This window comes from Crocuta crocuta, unplaced genomic scaffold (assembly GCF_008692635.1).
Source record: "Crocuta crocuta isolate KB4526 unplaced genomic scaffold, BGI_CrCroc_1.0 scaffold170, whole genome shotgun sequence".
NCBI lineage: Eukaryota > Metazoa > Chordata > Mammalia > Carnivora > Hyaenidae > Crocuta > Crocuta crocuta.
The window spans coordinates 2,704,573-2,724,017 of NW_027527853.1; the positions used below are offsets into that span (position 1 = coordinate 2,704,573).

General features: G+C 34.8%; 1 protein-coding gene across 5 annotated transcripts in view; it reads right to left on the bottom strand.

Moving 5' to 3' along the window:
* LCOR (ligand dependent nuclear receptor corepressor) overlaps positions 1-19,445 on the bottom strand; it is a 131,006-nt gene that overhangs the window by 21,288 nt on the left and 90,273 nt on the right. For 2 of the 5 annotated variants that reach the window (XM_077779254.1, XM_077779263.1), the window contains exons 5-7: positions 19,074-19,206; positions 14,443-14,730; positions 11,082-11,175 (exon numbers count right to left, since the gene is read on the bottom strand). In XM_077779254.1, the coding sequence (XP_077635380.1) occupies positions 11,082-11,175; positions 14,443-14,680 (332 nt within the window). In that variant the 5' untranslated portion in view covers positions 14,681-14,730; positions 19,074-19,206. Of the gene's footprint in view, positions 1-1,790; positions 5,058-7,234; positions 8,526-11,081; positions 11,176-14,442; positions 14,731-19,073; positions 19,207-19,445 lie in introns of those variants that run through there. The other 3 variants (XM_077779290.1, XM_077779281.1, XM_077779273.1) reach the window with 3 other exon arrangements.

Below are 19,445 nucleotides of genomic sequence, written 5' to 3' on the forward strand. Positions count from 1 at the left end.
GCACAGAATTCTCTAAAGACATTGCATAAACTAGAATGTAGAGGTCAGACACCCAAGGACCAGTGCTTGAATTTAGTAGTAGTGTGGTGAAGAAGCAAGAGCCACATTGAGGAGGAACTGCATCTGCAATAGTTTACAGAAGCAGCAAGGAATGTCATTTAATTGTGCTGGCTACTAGTGGCATTTAAAAATATACAGTTTAACTGTGTGTGTGTGTGTGTGTGTGTGTGTGTGTGTGTGTGTGTGTGTGTAAGACATGTGCTGGTTATACATTTATGCACATTTTTTTAAATACACTGTTAACAGGAACCCCCATATTATCTGCTCAGTAGTAATAACTGAATATATAGAATGCCACTATAAGAGTGTGAGGCACCGTGTGCTGGAGAGTTATATGCAGCTTTAAAATCTGTTTGGCTGAGTTATACCTGGATACCTGAACTGAGTTTTTAAAGTTGACATTCATCAAGGATGTGCTACCAGCACGTCGAAATAAAAGCAAAACAGAAAAATACAAGTCACTGTTAGGTTTAAGAATAGCATCAAAGTACCTGAATTGAGTGAGAATAGTGTGTAAATTGTCCCTGAGGGTTTTTAAACAGTGTGTACAAGTTGGATTCCTAAGAACATTAGTTTTATTTAACAGTGTGGACTGATAAAATACCAATGTCTGACAGTTTAAAGTGGAGGTTATAAAGAATTATATGCAAACACTCCAAATGTATAGTTTATACATTTCTTCTCAAAGCAGCAATAAGCTGCTGTAAAGTTTACATCCCATCAGAACAAGCAACATGTGGGAGTCAGATAAAGGTTTCTATCTTAGTCTGGTTTTCTGACAGCACAGCATATCAATATCCAATGACTATTATCTTTCCTAGATCAGAATGTAACTAATTTTGACTAGCAATATAGGATTAGACTTTTAATCAAACACTTTGCTATTACATACTAAAATTCCTTAAACTTACTAATGCTGGTATACTAACCTAGTTAATTATCCCCCCCTCATTTTAGAAATATACCCTTCCACAACTTAAAAACATTAAGATCCATTTTCAGTCCTCTGATGTAAAAAGCATGTCAGTGAATTAATATTAAAAATTTACACAGTAAAAAGGCTTGAATTTCAGCCAAAGATTCTAAATACTGCTCATTCCCTGAAGACTTAAAGGGAGAGAGAATCCCTACCCATTTTCCTAGTGATTTATTTTTCTAAAATGGTCTGACACAATTTTTCATGTTGGGGAATTTTCCCATCACCTCCTCTTAAATTCCAAATTCTTAAGCCTGAAATGCTTAATGAAATGGGAAAAGTGAGGCAATCATTTGGAATTGCTTGTAAAAGTACAGAATGTTGTTTTTTTTTAATAAGACAAGAATTATTTATATAAATGTGATCTGACCCCGTATTATGTAGTTATGCTTCATATTTTTAAATAATCACACTAATAAAAACTTACAGTACCTAAGACTCTGAAGATAAATTAAGACTTTAGTGTTGTAACAGAAAAAGTGCTGAATTATCCCTTTTTCTAGTACTTTAAAACATTTCTGACAAGTGCTTTCCTAGTGACAGTAAAGTTTACTATATACCCTTCCACCAAGCAGGAAAAAAAAGTTACCTGGATGAAAAAGACTTTTAGGAGTGTAGCACCGGGTATTTACCAAATAATAGATGTTGTTTCACTTACTCTGAGGGGGTAAAAATATTCTAGATTGAAATTCTATTTGGCTATTGAATGTTAAAAATCCCTGCTCTCCTGTGTCACTGTCCTGTGTCCANGAGATTATTTTAAAATTTATGTTTTCAGGACATACCTGAGAAAGGGTGCAATTATGCAGAACAAGGAACCCAAGACTGCACTAATACTGGTTATAGGTTCATAAATTCTTTCCCAAGACAAATCTAAAAAGTCTAAGAGGTATGGATCTTCAAATACGTCTTACTGCTTTAGATTTTTTTTGGTATGTGTGTAGGGTCATTTCCAGTGTTGAAAAGATCACCTTGAATCTGTTCAAAGACAGTTCAAGATGGGGTAAAGAGTTCATTTCCATATTCAAACTATAAAGATTAAATATTATGATTATAATACTTGCTACATCCAATAAATCGATGATTAACTAAAAGTGCTTGTTTTTTAGCATTTACCAATACAGCTCTAAATGAACTGGAAACCCAAAATTACCCCCCAAATAGTTGCAGAATTAACTCATGTTTTGTTGTCAAATCAACATTAATTAGCCTTGATTCTCATTTTCAAACGATCTAAAAGATTTTTCTGACTATCAAATAAAGGTGGCCCAACTTTACCATATTGTCTATCCTGCGACTCACTGTTAGTATCTTAGTACAGAATCTTTAGCCTCTTCACAAGTCTACATACTTTCCCATTCTGCTTCTCACCCTCTCACCCAATCTCCTCCACAACACTTAGAGCACACAGCTACAAGGCTAATGTCTGCAAAAGGCAGCTGTGAGTTTATCTGGGAACAAGAGACAGAGGAAATGCAAAGAATTCCCTCTATTTTCCCTTCAGTCACCATGTTCACAAATCCTACAAGTCTCTAGGATAGAATGAATCCAAAAACACGAAGATGACTTTGGAGGTCTGCATTCCTTGTACCAGAATTATACTCTTTATCCTTTTCAGTAGAATTTGAAAGCCATCGACTTTTTTTTAAATCTCCCATATACCTTAATAATCTCCTAAATGGGCCGTTTGACCAAAGCCATTATGTTTTTAGTAACACTGGCCTGACCACAGTATAAATGAAGACCTAATTACAATGGAAAGTTAACAAGGAAAACAATTTTTTATATCTTCATGAAACTCAAAATTTAACCTATAACTTTCAATGTCTTCTATAAAAGATTAAGTGGAACAATTCAGTCTATTGCCATATTCTATCACCAATGACAGCAACCTGAATATTCAGAAAAGGGTGGTTCATAGAAAAACAACTTCTAGCATTTAAAGAAAGAGTAATTACAAAAGCAAAAATATGTGATTTCAAAATTAAACCTACTGGGACAATAGCTGTTAAAGAAAATGACACCAAACTGTCTCAAAACTAATGTAACTACTCAAAATAATTTCAGGTTCTGACATTGGGCTGACTCATTAATATGTTTTATAAAAATAACTAACTAAATCCAAGCTTCACGATTATGGGTCAATGAAATATAAGAGAATCACAAAGGCTTAGAACCAGGCCTTGCACCACGTGCTTGCTTACTTGGGCAGGGGGAGAACACATAACTTACTAGCAGCTCAAAGGTTGCTAAGTACTGCCTAATGACAGAAGGTAGTTATATGGGCCTTTGCAGGTAGTTATTTTTAGTCTAATTTAGAGTTCTCTCCAGAAAATAGGGAACTGAACTTCTCATTGTGCCTTATTGTTTTACTGTCTGATCCCATATAGCTCGTATTATAGCTCAGGTAAAATGTTGGGGAATGAAAATGCCAATTGGTTGAGGTAATGGTTTTTATAAGAATAACCAGAGTTCTAAAAGCACTTCAATATTGTAAAGTAAAAGTGTACCAAATAAAGCTAATACACACTTCACACTTGTTGAGCTTGCTCACCAGAACTGAATAATTAACTTCACATAAGGACCCTATTATCACACAAAGCCTTACTCATATTCGTGATCTGCTGCAGCAAATGTTTCTCAAGCAACACCTAAACTTCAGAGTAACAACAAACTTAATTATTAAAAATTATTATACACAAATATAAATTATGTTTCTTGAAAGAGAGACCTTGTCCTTCATGGTATTTGGGGAACAGAAAAAAGTGTATAGCTCATCACAGAGTTCAGAATCACCTGAAAGCCTACTGAACAAAGTAATATAGTACATCACATTATTGTCAAGCTTCATGACTCTACTGTCTGAGAAATGAGAAAGCTAATGATAAAATTACCAACTAGATATCCTTCCACAAGATTATTTAGTATTTTTGATTTTATAGTGCCATAGCTTATCCATTCAACGATATCAATGTTCTCTCGTAAAAAACACAAGAACTGATTTTCAATACATTATCTCGTAAACTAATTTGAGTAATATAGTTTGAGTAATGCCATCATCTGCCTACTGGAAAATGAGAGAAGAAAAGGCTCTTGTGACAAAGACAGACGTGAACTATACTTTCCCATACCATAAAAATGGTCAACTGTTGTTTGGGCCATGCAAAACTCTGATTAGCAGAAATTAAGCATGCGAATAGACCAATCTCTATTACACATTTATGAGGACGTCCCCAAACTAGAATATCTACACTGAAAGTGCCAATACAGAACAGTGGCAAATTAAGAAAGAAATCAAATATTAAAAGATCACTGCGGCACCAAGACTGACAGCCAGCCATGTGATGAGCCACCTCCGAGAAATAGATGGTATAATGGAACTCTGAACACAAAATTTAACATTAAAAGTGCACCTGAATATTACAAACTAACTTTACAAAACCTACAATAAGGTAAAATATATATCTTTTGAAATATTCAGCAGCTTTCTGTATTTTTTTAAAGATTTTTTTTTCTGAGAGGCTCATGAAATTTAAAAGGGACCACTATCTAATTTCAACCATGCTTCACAAAACAATAATGGCTATTTTATATTGCAGTTACCAATGTAATGCAATTAGTGCTTTAAAATAATCTACACTCAAAAAAGAAAAAAAAAAAAGAGAGAGAGAGAGAGAGAGACCGACCGACCTTTGGAGGAAATATGCTTATTCAAAAGCTTCTTGGAAAAGAAAATTTACCTGAATATCAAGTCATGACTGATCTCAAGTGTAATGTTTAAAAGCTTCACAGACATGAATATTACAATCTTCAGGTCTCAGGACTTTTAATCTGAGAAAGTTTAGAGTTTGGTTTGTTTTTAAATTCACTTTCTAACCAAAACAAATAATAGAAGTACTCAAATTTTCACTATTTACAACTCTCAGCCTACAATCTGAAATGACACAATACAAGTTCTCTTATTTAAACTGCAGCATTAAAGGGTAGGCACACCATTCTTCTGCTGCTCGATTGTCATCCACTGAAACACACATAGAAAATATTTATGTTAGTAAAATGATCACTCCATGTACACTACAATGACAAAATTTACATAACTCAACTCATACATCACTGTATAGACTACCACACAGGATTAAACCTCTCTGAACAGTAAAACTACAAAGTTGAACTTTTAGGGCCAGATTTTTAAATGGGCCTTTAATGACACCTTTCTGGGAGGGGATAAAAGCAAGTACAAATTAATTGCTCAAAGGACTTTTTTGCAGCAATCTGGGCTACAAATACCCCAAACATCATGCAAAAAGGTACCATGGCTGCAATTAATTGTGACAAATTACTGAGTGTGGAACAAAGGAGGCATTCCTTCACAAGCTTAGCCCTTTGCTTTCAGCAAACTTTCTACAACTTCCTTCAACTGCAGGTGAAAACCATATATTTCATAAAATATTTTTATTGCAACTTCTAGCTAGGCTAGAAAATATTGCAGAGTCATTTACTGCTCTGAACCCAAGCTGCTTTTTCTGTTGAGAAGACTAGAAAGCTAAGAGGAAATAGGCTCAGTCATCCACAGATTAAACTGCTACACAAAATAACCAAACCAAAAGAAGAACCCAAGCCCAGGCTATTGTCAAGAATGAGCAGTGCATGTATTTTAATAACAGCAATGGTGTGCCTAACCTTTGAACACAGACGTTGCTGAGGGAAAACTATCCTTAACCTAATTAACTGCTCCAAAGTTGCCAGGCAATAATTTATGCCTTGGGAATATCTGGACCAACTTCTCTTCAAACTGTTAATATCCACTGGAAATCATCAGCCTCAATTTAATGCTCCAAGTTTGATTTTATTTTACACAAAAACTCCAATGCCTTTTTGTTTGTTTTTGGTTAAGCATTTAGAAGGGCTTAACCACTTTTCTCAGCAGATTAGATTAGATATGGTGTATGTAGTATGGATTTTGTTTTGCACAAACAATAATTTTAATTTGGTTACAATGCAAAACTAAATTTCATGGGCTTTATCAGTTATTCTTGGCAAAAAATTTTAGAAAATATTCCAAATTTAGTTACTATAATTTGAAAAGCCCATCTCAAAAAATGCTTAGATGTTCTTTAAGGAGTGCTTATATAAATATGAATTGAAAAGTCCTGAACTGTGTGCTAAACAACCATAAAAATCATCTAAATACCAGAGAAAGTTAAGAAAGGGATATTACACAGGATGCCAAAATAAAGAGAAAAAAAAGAAGAAATTGAAAGAAACAAATTAAAAAAAACCCCTTGTACTAGTATCTGGATTGGTTAAAAAAGAAATTCTACTGAGCTTGATTTCTGATTGAATTGTCATTAGATGTAAAATGCAACCTAAATCATATTAGGTTACCTTGGGGTTGTGTTTTTTTCTCTCACCACAAACATGGATCCTTCATTCATCTGTGTATTTGGGCAGACTACTGAGGCTGTAAAATCTAGATACCATTTTTGCAATATTATAATTACTTAAATACACTTCTTTCCTTACTTCTCCCTTTCCCCAATAAACAGATCTTCAATACTTTAAATGAGTTGCTGCAACGACATCCAGTCGTTAGTTAGCACATGATCAAATCTGTAGAAGGTTTTAAGAATACAAAGAAACTTAGTTTGTTAAAATGAGGCATCCTCTACTGTTTTATGTAATGTACCCTGACTGCTCCTGAGTAAGAACGGAGCTCGTCCTCCATGAGATAAGGCTATATCCTCACTTGTTGGTGAGACCAAATTCTACCCTTAGAAAATCCCCAAAATAAAATTACAGCAAAGGTAGTGTTACAAAGTAATCAACCAAAGCATTTCTGAAGATAGTGTGTGCACATTTTCCACCTCCTTTCCCTCTGGGTGAGCACTAAATAGATTGCTGATTTGTTGAGTAAATTTAATAGTGAGAAGAAAATCATAAAATGTAAATTGACCTAAATAATTACATATCATTGAATAACCAAATTTCTTAAATTCCAAGGTTCACTGTTCTTAGAATTTTTCTTTAGCTTAATCCTTCAATTAGTTGAATTGTAGAAGAGAAACATGAATGATTTTATAAGATGGCTTTCCAATTTATAATGATAAAGCTCCCAGTATATGACAGAGGTGGTTTCTAAAAGGGGGCTTTTTCCTTTTTTTTTTTTTTTTAAATAAAGGTAATTTTAACTTAAGAAGAAAAAAAAAAACAGAAAGAAAGCATGCAGGCTCTACAGGCAAGGAGTCCACTTCCATGTATCTGTTCTCTGTGAGGTAACTCAATTCTCTTTTGTAGAGAAACATGCAAAAGGCCAAACAATATCCCGAGCCATACTGCACATGAAAATTTTAAAATATGCAACATTCAGAATGCACCTTTTCACCTCTGTACACACAAGTCAATGCAAAATCTGCAAAGAAACAAGTGTCACAGTAAATGAAGTCAGGCGCAAGCAATGATAGCTGAACAATGCAGTAGTGCTCACCCAGTTTGTACAGTAATTGGCACTCTACAGTATTCCTACTCATTTTTTGATTCATTTGCACTTTGTGCTGCCTCTCCCTGGGGATCTAATTCAATCTTTACAGAAACATCTGGCCCCTCCGACCTCATTAATTTCATCTTTTTCTTTGGAGGGTTTTTCAAAGTGCCCAGCCTCTCCTTTACTTTGTACTCCAGTGTACTGTGGGGAATCCCATAAATACTCTGAGCTTTGGAAACACTCATTTTTCCACTCATAACCACTGAGATTGCTTCCTCCAGTATCTCACTGTTGTACTGTCTGTAACGCCCTCGTTTCTTCCGAGGCTGCTTGGAGCCAGGGTCTCCTTCTTGATCCGATGTGGGATATGGCTGTCCAGAGGTAGACTGCTCAGCATCTGAGCCCCAAGAATCGGGTCCAGCATCTAACATGCTTTTTCTATTTTGTTTTGGAAGAATAGCCCTTAACTTTTTACTAAGCGCGCTCTCCGTTTGTGAACCCATTACCAAAGAGCTATAGCTGTACTGATCACCAGTGCGAGACTCCCAAGAAAGATCCATTCCTCGAACTTGTGGTATCTTTAAATCTACAGGAGATGCATGGCTCGCATCCTTTTTTCCATCTTGTTTTGCTTGAAGTGCCATTTTTGGAAAGGCAGAGTTTTCTGCAAGAAAAGGAAGGTCACTGATGTTGCTGAGTGCACCATTTCCCCTGAACTTCATACGGCTGAGGTTGAACTCATAATGTGGTTTTGCCCAAGAGGCTTCCCTGGATAATATTAAGTGTTGTCCATGATTCTGTAATCCAGATGGCCCAAGGCTGGCAGCTGTTGACAATTGGTTTCTGCTCAGTAGCTCTTCACTAATCTGCAGGGATCGAGCCAATGGAACTTTGAGTGATGTGGAGTGTCCAAAACCTTCCCTGGTTCCATCCTGTAAGCTTCTTGGAGGTACCCCATCACCACTCCGAAGTCCGTCTGGGCGGTACTGGCTGGGTCTCCCAGGTCGCCTAATTGGATGGAAGGAAACTGATGTGAGCAGGACTTGCACAGGTAGGGAGGGATGGGTGAGGGGACCACTCCTTTATTAGAAGGCCTTGCTTGGGTAACATCACTTTGTGTTATTTATTTATTTTTCTCTAAAATTAAAAAAAATGGTCTCAGCAGTTAGTTTTAAAACTTGTTCACAAAAAAAGAAAAAGGAAAAAAGAAAAAAAAAAACCAGGAGCTTTTTGGGCAAAGAAAAATTAAACCTGTCAGCTGGTCTCTGGTTGGGTTCACAAATTTTCGGAGAAAAAGTTTCGCGCAACTGTCTGAAGATAGCACCTTAATTATTAATTACAAAGTAATCATCGAGTCTCCATAGATCTACACAGAATTGTGTTACCAATGTGACGTTACCACTAAACAAGTACAGTAATAAAAGAGTAAGCCAAATTATTTATTTTAATGCAACATATTCAACATTCATGACAACCAGCTATAAAACTGGAAGCATTTACATTAGTGGAACCCATAGATAATTGTTCATTTATCCCACAAACAAGCTGATATTCATTATCAAAAAACCAAACAAGTTCAAATAACATTTCTTATTTTGCTTGGGGAAAAATATGGCTACCAGCCCCAAAGGGCGGGGAACCCCAAACCAAATTACCCATCGCATTTTAACTTACCACATCTTCATTTTAAAACACTATTAGCTGCAGACACCTGAGTACCACTATTTTTCCATTTGAAATACTCCAGTCTTTAAAGAACTGCCTTTTATTTTCCCCAAACTTTGTTCCTTAAGTTTTACTCAACGTAATTACTGTCAGAGGTATATAAACAATTTTAAAGCAGTTTTCTTTAGTTAAAATAGTCTCTTCTTAAAATACGAAACATCAATTTTGAAATTTTAAGTGGACAACTTTCAAATAATATTTAAAAGTCAACTACTTATACAAAGTTAATTCATAAAGTTTCCATTTTTCACAAGGTATAAAGATTATCACTGATAAAATTGGCAACTGGTAAAGCATGCCCAAGGGGAATAATTACATTTACTAGGCACAAACGTGGAACTCTGAAGAAATGATAAACCAACTATATTCTCCAAAAGTCTACAGGGACCCTGTGTTGTTATCAGTATAAAACATAATAAAGGTAACAATGCATAGTCAACTAAAAGATGGGCAATCTATTGGTGCTTTTGTCTTCCAGAAAATGATACCACATAAAAAACACTTTTTTTTCCATTCAGAGGGATAAACACAGCAACTTCAACCATATAATACACCATATAATACATGGAGTTGGTGGCCAAGTTTAAAGTAAATCTTAGGCGAGGGATTCATTTATACAAACCACAGTTAAGCTTCTACATGTGTCCTCAATTACACAATCCAAGTTTTCTGATATATAAAAATGGAATCCAATGATTTGGGACCACAAGGACTTGTATCTAGTATTAACTATATGAAAAGGAGGGCTTAAGAAAAAAAGGTTAGTAAACTATGCAAACTGCATTAAATCAAGAAGTTACTTTTAGATTGCATAAAGGAGAGAAAAAGAAAAATGATGGAATTTTAGAGAAAATAAAGGCAGCATTTTAGGAAGTCAGTAAAGGAATCCTTCAATTTGAAGGTAATTAAGAGTAAGTTGGAAAAAAAGGTTAGTCCATTTAGTGTGTGCTTATTGCTTTAACATCTAAACAACTTGCTTTCCTATGTTGATATTCTAAAAGTTAATAAACCTAAATATTACCTAATTTAGCTTACCAAAGTGATTTTTCATGAATGAAGTTGATTTTTGGTCACAACACAATTTTACGGAAATTCCTTCCCAATATGGCATTTAAATGTCTTCATTAATCTGGCTTTTCTAAATGGTTTCTATGTACATGCAGAGGGAGAATTAAGACAATTCTTACACTATAAAATTAGGTGGTGGGAAAATTCACTTTTATTTCCTAAGAGTTATGAAAACTGAGCAAATCATGTCTTGGTAGCGTAAGATGATTATCCCAACATCTACAGTCTTAACCACTTAAAAAAAAAACACACATACAATTACGTTTTCTGAACTGCCACACAGTTAAAACTGCAGTTCAAATAAACAATTAAAACAAAACAAAACCAAAACAAATAAACAAGAAAAAAACGAACGGCCCCCACATACCTGCACATTTTATTAGAGATACCAAGTAAAATCCTGGACCCCAATTTTCATCCAACAACTTCAGCACACATAATACTGCCTTTACATCTAGAATACTCTGGAATTATTTAGGTTGGGTTTCCCACTCCCAAACACTCAACAACAGGAAGTCCCAAGACATTCTTGCCATATTTTCAATCATTTATTATTTGTACTAAGTTGGCAAACCTGATCTACACTAGTCAATTCTGTACTTCACAGACTGTCCTTTTACTTGATCAGTGGACTAAGTAATTTACTAAAGGCCTACTTATAACAGTAACCCTAAAGAATTAATTTTTAAAACATATAAAGGAAATTTTCACCAATCTCTCATAAAACTGTCCCCTAAAGAACTGTAAAATTCTACAAATATTTTCCCTTACCCGTTCCCTTGAGTACTGGAGCAGCCTGGAGAATGGCTCAGGGAAGTGCTGCCAGCACATGGACTTTTCTTAGTGGACAGATCAAGTACACCGTCTGTGGAGACACAAACACATACCTGAGGATATTAAAAACTAGGAACGTGTACTGAATAGACTAAAAATGACAAAGCAACAGGCCCAGTCAACCAAGCAGATACACTAGCTATATATGTAAGACAGGGTATCTTCCCTACTAAAGGGACATACATTTAGCAAAGCTTGTTATATCTAATACCTCCAAAGATTAAATATTTTATTAATAGGGCAAAAGAAAAGGTATAGTCTAACACTGAAGGCATTAGGATATAGTGAGGTATTAGAAATCACGGTTTACACAGTGTGTAAATAGAACTATTCAACTTCGTTTTCAAAATTTGCCTTTATCAAACCGTATGAGATTTCAGTGCCACATCATACAAATTATAAACAAAATTCCTCAAGAGCTAAAATTCTATCCAAAACACTAAAACAAACATTAAAGTTGTATTTAGAAAATGTTATGTGGCACAAATAATCTTAAAACGTAAGTTTCTATGGTTAAATTACTTGTATACACAAGATAGTCTGTAAGATGAATCAGATGTTAACTGTAATTTTCATGTGTCCTAATTAATTACTCTTTGGACACATCTGCAAAAAACTGTATACTTGAATTCAATCTTCTGAATAAAATCTGCAGAGATTCAAAATTCCCTTCTTGCTATTTATAAAGGCAATGTTTTACAATTAATAAGCTATTACAAACTGGTGAGCAAAGTTTAAGGAAAGAAAAAGAATGAAATTGTCTTTATACTGATGACAGCCTAGAGATTTAATCATTTTTTGTTGAAGCTAGACCAAATAACAAACTTATGTTATTAGAACATAAAATTAGAAGACTTTCTTTTCCCACAAAGACTTCTTTCCTTCAGAGTCACGTCTAGAAAAGAAAACTCATCATCTAGGCAAGTTTGAAAGTTGCTATTCTGTCCAAAATTAACAGAGCAAGCTAATAATCAATGCCTCTGATTTTCAGCTGGTGAGCAGAGAGGCCTTTCTATCTAGTTATGTTAAAAACTGCCCCAGTATATAACCTAAGCAGGATTTTTGTCTGAGCACACTGTAACTCCTGATTTCAGGCTGTTAGAAATATGTGACTGAGCTTGTAAACCAAAAATCCCACACTCATCCAGAATAATTGTTGTCCTTTAGTGTCACTAATATTTCTAAAAATACAGTTGTAATCTTATAGGACACAAGTATCCCATTAGACATCTTAACCCAATTAGACATCTAACAAGCAAACACACTGCTTAAAATATTTCCAACCAAAGACACTATTATTTAAAGACTTCCCAGCTTGGGGCGCCTGGTGGATCAGTTGGTGGAGCATCTGACTTCAGCTCAGGTCATGAGCTCATGGTCCGTGAGTTCAGGCCCCACATCAAGCTCTGAGCTGTCAGCATAGAGCCTGAGGCCTGCTTCAGATTCTGCATCTCCCTCTCTCTCTGCCCCTCCCTCATTCATGCTCTGTCTCTCTCTCTAAAATAAATAAACTTTAAAAAAAAAGACTTCTAAGCCTGTCTAATCATCAAATAGGCAACATATTTTAAGTCTACCTAAATATACTAAATATACTGTGGTTTCCTTGAAAACACTTGAAAATGTACCTGGGAAATATAATTTTTAAATTTGTTTCACTTGAAGTCTATACACTATAATTCTGTCATCTAGCTCAAATGTCTCTTAAGAGCATACTGTCAGTACAATGTATCTCAAGCACAGCACCAACTACAAGTTAAATTTCTTTATATGTCAGTTAATCTCTATCATTAATATTTTAAATACAATGTCTATGCTCTCATTCTCCTATTTAAAACTTGAAGATTTTAATGCAATATTTAGAGCCAATAAATTTTTAGGGGTGCCTGGGTCAGTTAAGTGTCTGACTTAGGCTCAGGTTAAGATCTCACAGTTTGTGATCACATTTGAACCTCGCATCTGGCTCTGTGCTGACAGCTCAGAGCCTAGAGCCTGCTCCGAATTCTGTGTCTCCCTCTTCCTATGCCCCCGCTCCCACCTCTCTCTCTCTCTCAAAATATGAATAAACATTTTTTTAAAAAGACTTTTATTTTTATTTTTTAAATATTTTTATTTATTTTTAGGAGAAAGAGAGAGCGAGCGAGCGAGCAGGGGAGGGTCAGAGAGAGAGAGGGAGACACAGACTCTGAAATAGGCTCCAGGCTCTGAGCCGGCAGTCAGCACAGAGCCCGATGCGGGGCTCGAACCCACTAACCGCGAGATCATGACCTAAGCGAAAGTCGGGACGCTCAACCGACTAAGCCACCCAGGCACCCCTAAAAAAAGACTTTAAATGAAAGCTACCAATCTTTGGTTAAGATAATCCTCAATAAAACAGAAAAGCACCATTTTGCAAATATGGTGACCAAAGGTATACTGGTCAATGTGAACATAGGACAATGAGGAATTCTACTAGGAAATCTCTCAGAATTTTGAAATTACGATTGCTGTTCATTACCCAGAAACAGAAAAAAAAGGAAAAAAAATCTATTTAAAAATGTATTCTTTAATCAACTAAAGCCAGTCCATTAAATATAAATCCTTCTTAAATTACTTATAAGAAGCAAAAGAAAGTCTTTTCTAAGAGGTTCTTCATATGAATTAAACTTACTTTGAGCAAAATGAACATGTATTTCTCATCAATAAATCCATACATCTCATAACTTTCTGAACACTTTTATGAGATTTCTAGGACAATGAACTCTCACTAGAATAGACATCACCAATTTACAATCCATAATGGGTCAAACAATGGCAGAGTTGAAATGCTCATTTCATCTTTGTGAAATTTTCTTTTTTTAAACGCAAACAATACATATTCTTACCATGCAATTTCATTTGCAGAGTATAACCTCTACCTAACAAGATACATGTATTTTCTCAGATAGGTGCTAATTCTAGAACACTGATGGACTGTGGGAGCACTTATTTTTCACAGAGGTTTTAAAAACAATGGATATGGCAATGCTTTGGAAAATATAAAATACTTATAAAAATATCAAGTAATTTAAAGATCAGTAACAACTGAAACCACCTAACTTTCCTGGGTGGTAGATACACTGATCATCACTACAAACTACTGATATATAATATATAAAATAGCCATTTTATTTGGACTTCTCTTATCAATGCATAGTCAGGAATAATTTAAGAATCAAACTAGTTTTTATCCTATTGTTATCCTGGTACACTACTTGCCACTGATTTTTTTCTCCCCAAATTATTCTGATTGGACAGAGGAGACCTTGACATCAAACCATACCTTGTTCGCTAGGTTCTGACTGAGACTTTCTGACAGTAAGGTCCAGAGGTGAGTCTTGGTCAGCCATGAGAAGTTTGCTGAGCACAGGGTTCTGAGTAGTTGCAGCCGTGGGAGAGGTGGTGACTGGAGATGCTTTCGGCAGGCTTTGGTTCTTTGTGCTATTGGGCTGGCTGGGGTCCTGAGTAGAGCTATTTTTTGAGGTATATTCAGCAGCAAATTGTTGGATCATTCGCTGCATGATCTCACGGGCCACTAGGGGAATATTGGGGTCGGAGACCCAGGGACTGTCTGTAAACAAAGATTTATTTACTTTTAAATTGGGACAATGGACTACAAAAAAAAAAAAAAAAAAAAAAAAAAANTTCTCTTTTTTTCTTAAAATGCAATCTCCTAAAAATAGTATTCCCTCTCAGAATTATATTTTTAAGCTCTAAGCTTATGAGCTACAGATTTTTAGGGTAAAATTTTCATAAAATCATTTCTAAACACCCTCCTCAGTATTATGAAATTGAATAAAGCAATAACAAATAGTATATCTTATGGGCAAGAATCACTTACCTGATACAGAAATCTCAAACCCTTCTTTTAAGAATTATTTCCGTTTATTATCACCTATAGATCACATCTGGTTTTTCCTAGACCTTTCCTCAGCCATCTCCTCCTAAGTGGATTACTCAGTTCATGAGTGCATAATCTACTTTCTATTAAAGATGGAAGGCATACCAAAATTATAAAAGGAGATACTTTAATATAAGGTCCATGACAGACTGGGGCAATAGCCTTACGTTTTCAAGTTCATAACAATCACTTTGAGGGCTTGTAAAAACAGACTGCAGGGTCCTATCCCCGGAGTTACTGATTTAGCAGTTCTAGGGTGAGCTCAAGGACTGGCATTTCTAGTTATGTTTCTAGACGCAGCTGATTGAAGGATCAAATTTTTAGAACCACTAGGCTATGAGTTTAAATGCCAAATCTCAAAGTTTAACACCATGTATTTTCCATGAGTTCTTCAAATATACTCTGCCAATCATGAAACACAATAGCTAGGGAGTTAATGAAATAAACACCTAAGTTATCAATTTCTAGTCCATGTTAATTTTAAAACAAAGACCACATGAATTCATTAACTCATAGAACTTTCAGCACTGGGAAGGACCTTGAAGGTCGAATGGGGCAAAATAAAAGGAAAAATGTTTGGTATAAATACATCATCACATCTCTATCATTACCACACTCTCAGGGAGACTAAGCTTCTCAAGAGCAGAGATTATGCTGGTTTACCTCTGTATACTCAGCATCTAATCTTGCCTGGCATAAAGTATGCATTCATATTAGTTGAGAAATAACTGGGATCAGTCAAATCAATCAGAATCAAATAGGTGTTTTTTTCTTTAGACCAATAAGGTTAATGTGTCTAAAGAGTAAGTGGCCTCTTCAAATTCGTGTAATAGTGGTAGACCCTTGATTAAAACACTCCCCCTGATCTTAATGTTCACCTGTGACCTTTACTTCCATAACACACTTCAGAGGTTTTAGAAGACATTTCTCAGAAAACCTGAGTTTCCTTGGTCTTTTAATGACTAACTACAGAAGGTAAATACTTTACCTATAATATGTTGGAGCTGTAAGGGAATTAGGTTGATTTATCAATTTAGAGATAAACTTATTACAATCAAAATCTAAAATCTCCACAATACACACATCATCAAAATATCATGGGACTACTAAGAACAATTTTCCCCCCCGTAAAGGCAACATTCAAAACCAGAAGACAGTCTGAAGTCAGAATATTTAGTTCTCTGGAGTTTAATGAGGTTTTCCTCTTCTCTATAAATAGATACTGAGTATGCCAGAGGTTTGAGAATCAAAGTATTCAATTAAGTAAGGTTCAGAAATCATTATGAATTCCTTAAATGTTTTAATAAACATTTTAACCATACATTACTTCTTTAAAATCTCTACCCATTGAATAATTCTTAATATTAATTTAACTTTCCACTTAAGATCTATCCTCTAAAGACTGTATGTAATTTCAAGTTTTATATATTAATGTATCTTCTTATCCCTTATAACACATAAAGAAGAAAGTCTGCAAATAGGAAGAGTTTAACTAGGTTCATAAATATAATTAGATATATGAAGAATCAGAGATTTTAAGATAAAAACCATAAACTGCTATCTCTGAGCTTTAAATGACTGCAGCATATCTTGCCTGTTTGTAGAATGAAGAACATAACCATAAAACACAATTCATATTTACAAATTGATGACACAGCTGCTGTTTGAATTTCTACATGTTTTGAAAAGTTTCCTGAACACATTTCATTCTTTGACTTACTTAAAACACAACTTCTATAATTCTAGACATGCCTTGGGGAACATGCACAATTGAGCCAAATAAAAACCACAAATCAGGTCAAAATTAACACTACAGGAAAACAAGTAAATGCTACATCATGGCCACCTGTGTTTTAAAAATGCAAATCTAACTTTTAGAAAAGTGTCAAATTTTCTAACACAAGTGATAAAGCAAGCTGAAAAGAATTTGATAATGAGAGTTGTAGAAGGTATACTGTTCATAAGCTAAAATTCATTACTGAGTCCATGACACAAAAGCCTACTTTTACTGCACCTATGTTCCTACTTAGCTTACAGAACCATTCATACTCATTTAAGACGCACAGTTCACAATAGCTGGAAACAAAGAACTAAATCCAAATCTCTGAACTATTTATATACATTTTTGGCATAACTTGCAGAGTACTACTGGCTATCTCTGAGACATTTCCATGAAGATTAATACAATATTTAAACACATCAATATTAATATATAAAACAAGGGGAAAGGAACTTCTAATAGCAAAGCAATAGTTCTTTTTCTGAATATCATATGCCAGTATGCAAATACACAAACTTAACTTTACATACAGTTTCAGAAGATTTTCATCTTAAAGCCTACCCTAAGACTGATTCCAAGATAAGCATTCCTTCCCTCGTGTACCCAAAAGTTTAATTTTAAAATAAAATTTGTATGAACTTTAAGTTATTCTTACATGGCAAAGGGATGGGACTAGTAGAGAAGTAGGCTAGAATTTTCTTTAGGAATATGCTTATGATTGACCTTATTAACTCCCTCCAAGCAAAGAGTGGATGAAAAGTGGTTTCTCCACGTATAGGAAGAGGAGTTCCTCTTTCCAGATAACGAAGACTGCTGCAGCATTAGGCCTATGACTCACTCAGTACACATCCTGAAGGACAGGAGCAGCAGAGGAGCTGTAAAGATACTTTATTTAATAAACTGACAGAATAAATCTATCATTTATACTTTAATGTGTACTTTAATAATCAAATGTTTATAAAACTAAGAAAATTACTATTTGGAACATAATTTTAAAATTCAGGGTACTTAGGGGATGATAAAGTGAGCATGGGAGCCTCAGTTGGGAGCTGTAGGTCAGAGGATGCTGAGGTTACTAAAAGAGAAGTGAGGATGTAGTGAAAGATTTAATTTTGCATAGGGATCCGATGGAAGGGAAAAAAGGGGTCACTGAGAACAATAATCTTGTGCATTCCTTAATTTTATAGACATTTCACTTCATACTCGATTTTGAAAATACTGACCACATTAAGCAGAACATCAGCTGTTTTCCAACTATAACCAACCAATTAGAATAGCACTTTATCAGGCTTTCAACCAGTGTAAAGGCAAAAATCACCCTTCATATTTCAGAGGGAAGGAGGGAATTCCCAGAAGAATAAGAGGTATAAACTAGAACATATAAAAAGCATTAAAGAAGGCAGAATCAGTGAGTCTGCTGAATATTAAACAAGGATTAAGTGTTTAGGGTCATCAGGAGTTTGTAGGAAACTTTTAGAACCTATCACAGTAACCTCCATCGTGGAACTAAAGGAAAGACATAACTTAAGGAATACAAATCCATTTAGAATTTCTTGAAGGTAAAGACTTCACTAGAATAGGTCATGGAGGAAACGAAGCTTTCTGAAGGTCTTGGCTGATGGCAATTAGGTTTTGTGAATAGAGAAACAAAATGTAAATCAGGTTTACAAAAGTTTTAAGGAGAAAAATAAATTGAAAAATATAAGAGGTGGAGCTATTAAATACCACCTCAAATGTAAGGGGGAAAGCTTTTATTATTATAATAATGAATTCCTTTAATTTTAATAATTTAAAGAAATTTTAGTGAAACAAGGCTACATCAAGGGAAAAAATGCCTGTAAATCTGATTTTGAGATACAAACTTCACATGTCTCCAAATGAAATTTCAACAAGGAATTACTAACATTTTATACAAGTTGGTTTTATGGTTATCTGCAATTAAAACTGTCACTATGTATGTAAGGAAATTTGACAAAATACAGTACTACTGAGACCTTAGAATTTTCAGACTTTCATGAACTATTTAACTACTAAAACTTACATGGCTCCATCACTTCAGACTGAAAAGGAGGGAAGAGAAGTTGCCTTAACCTATTCCAAATTTAACTTGACCAAAGGAATATAATGTATTATCAACATAGAAAATTGTCTTACAGTAACTTTAAAAATGACATTAAAATTAAGAAAATATAAGACAAGCAGATGCTAAACACCATTCTTCACTAGAACCAACCTTTTCTATAAAAGACTGCATTGAGGAACTCTTCTGCTTGTCTCTCGAATCGAATGATTTTTGCTTGCTCTTGTTTAAGCAGAGCTTCTTGCCCAGCTCCCGAAGCTGGTTCATCCAGACCGACTAAGTGTCCCTGCAAAAATATTTGGTGAAATATTTGCACGAAAATCTTTCCCCATTCAGTATCAAAAGCACAGATGAAAAATCAAAGACAAATGTTAGTAAAAGATATGACAAATCCGTTTAAACAATTAAAATATCTTAAAACTTCAAATCAGAATAAAATTTATCTTCACAAATGTATAAAAAGCAAAGTGAATTTAAAAATATACTTTGGGTGGTTTTTATTTATCTTATGAGTTTTGTTTAAAA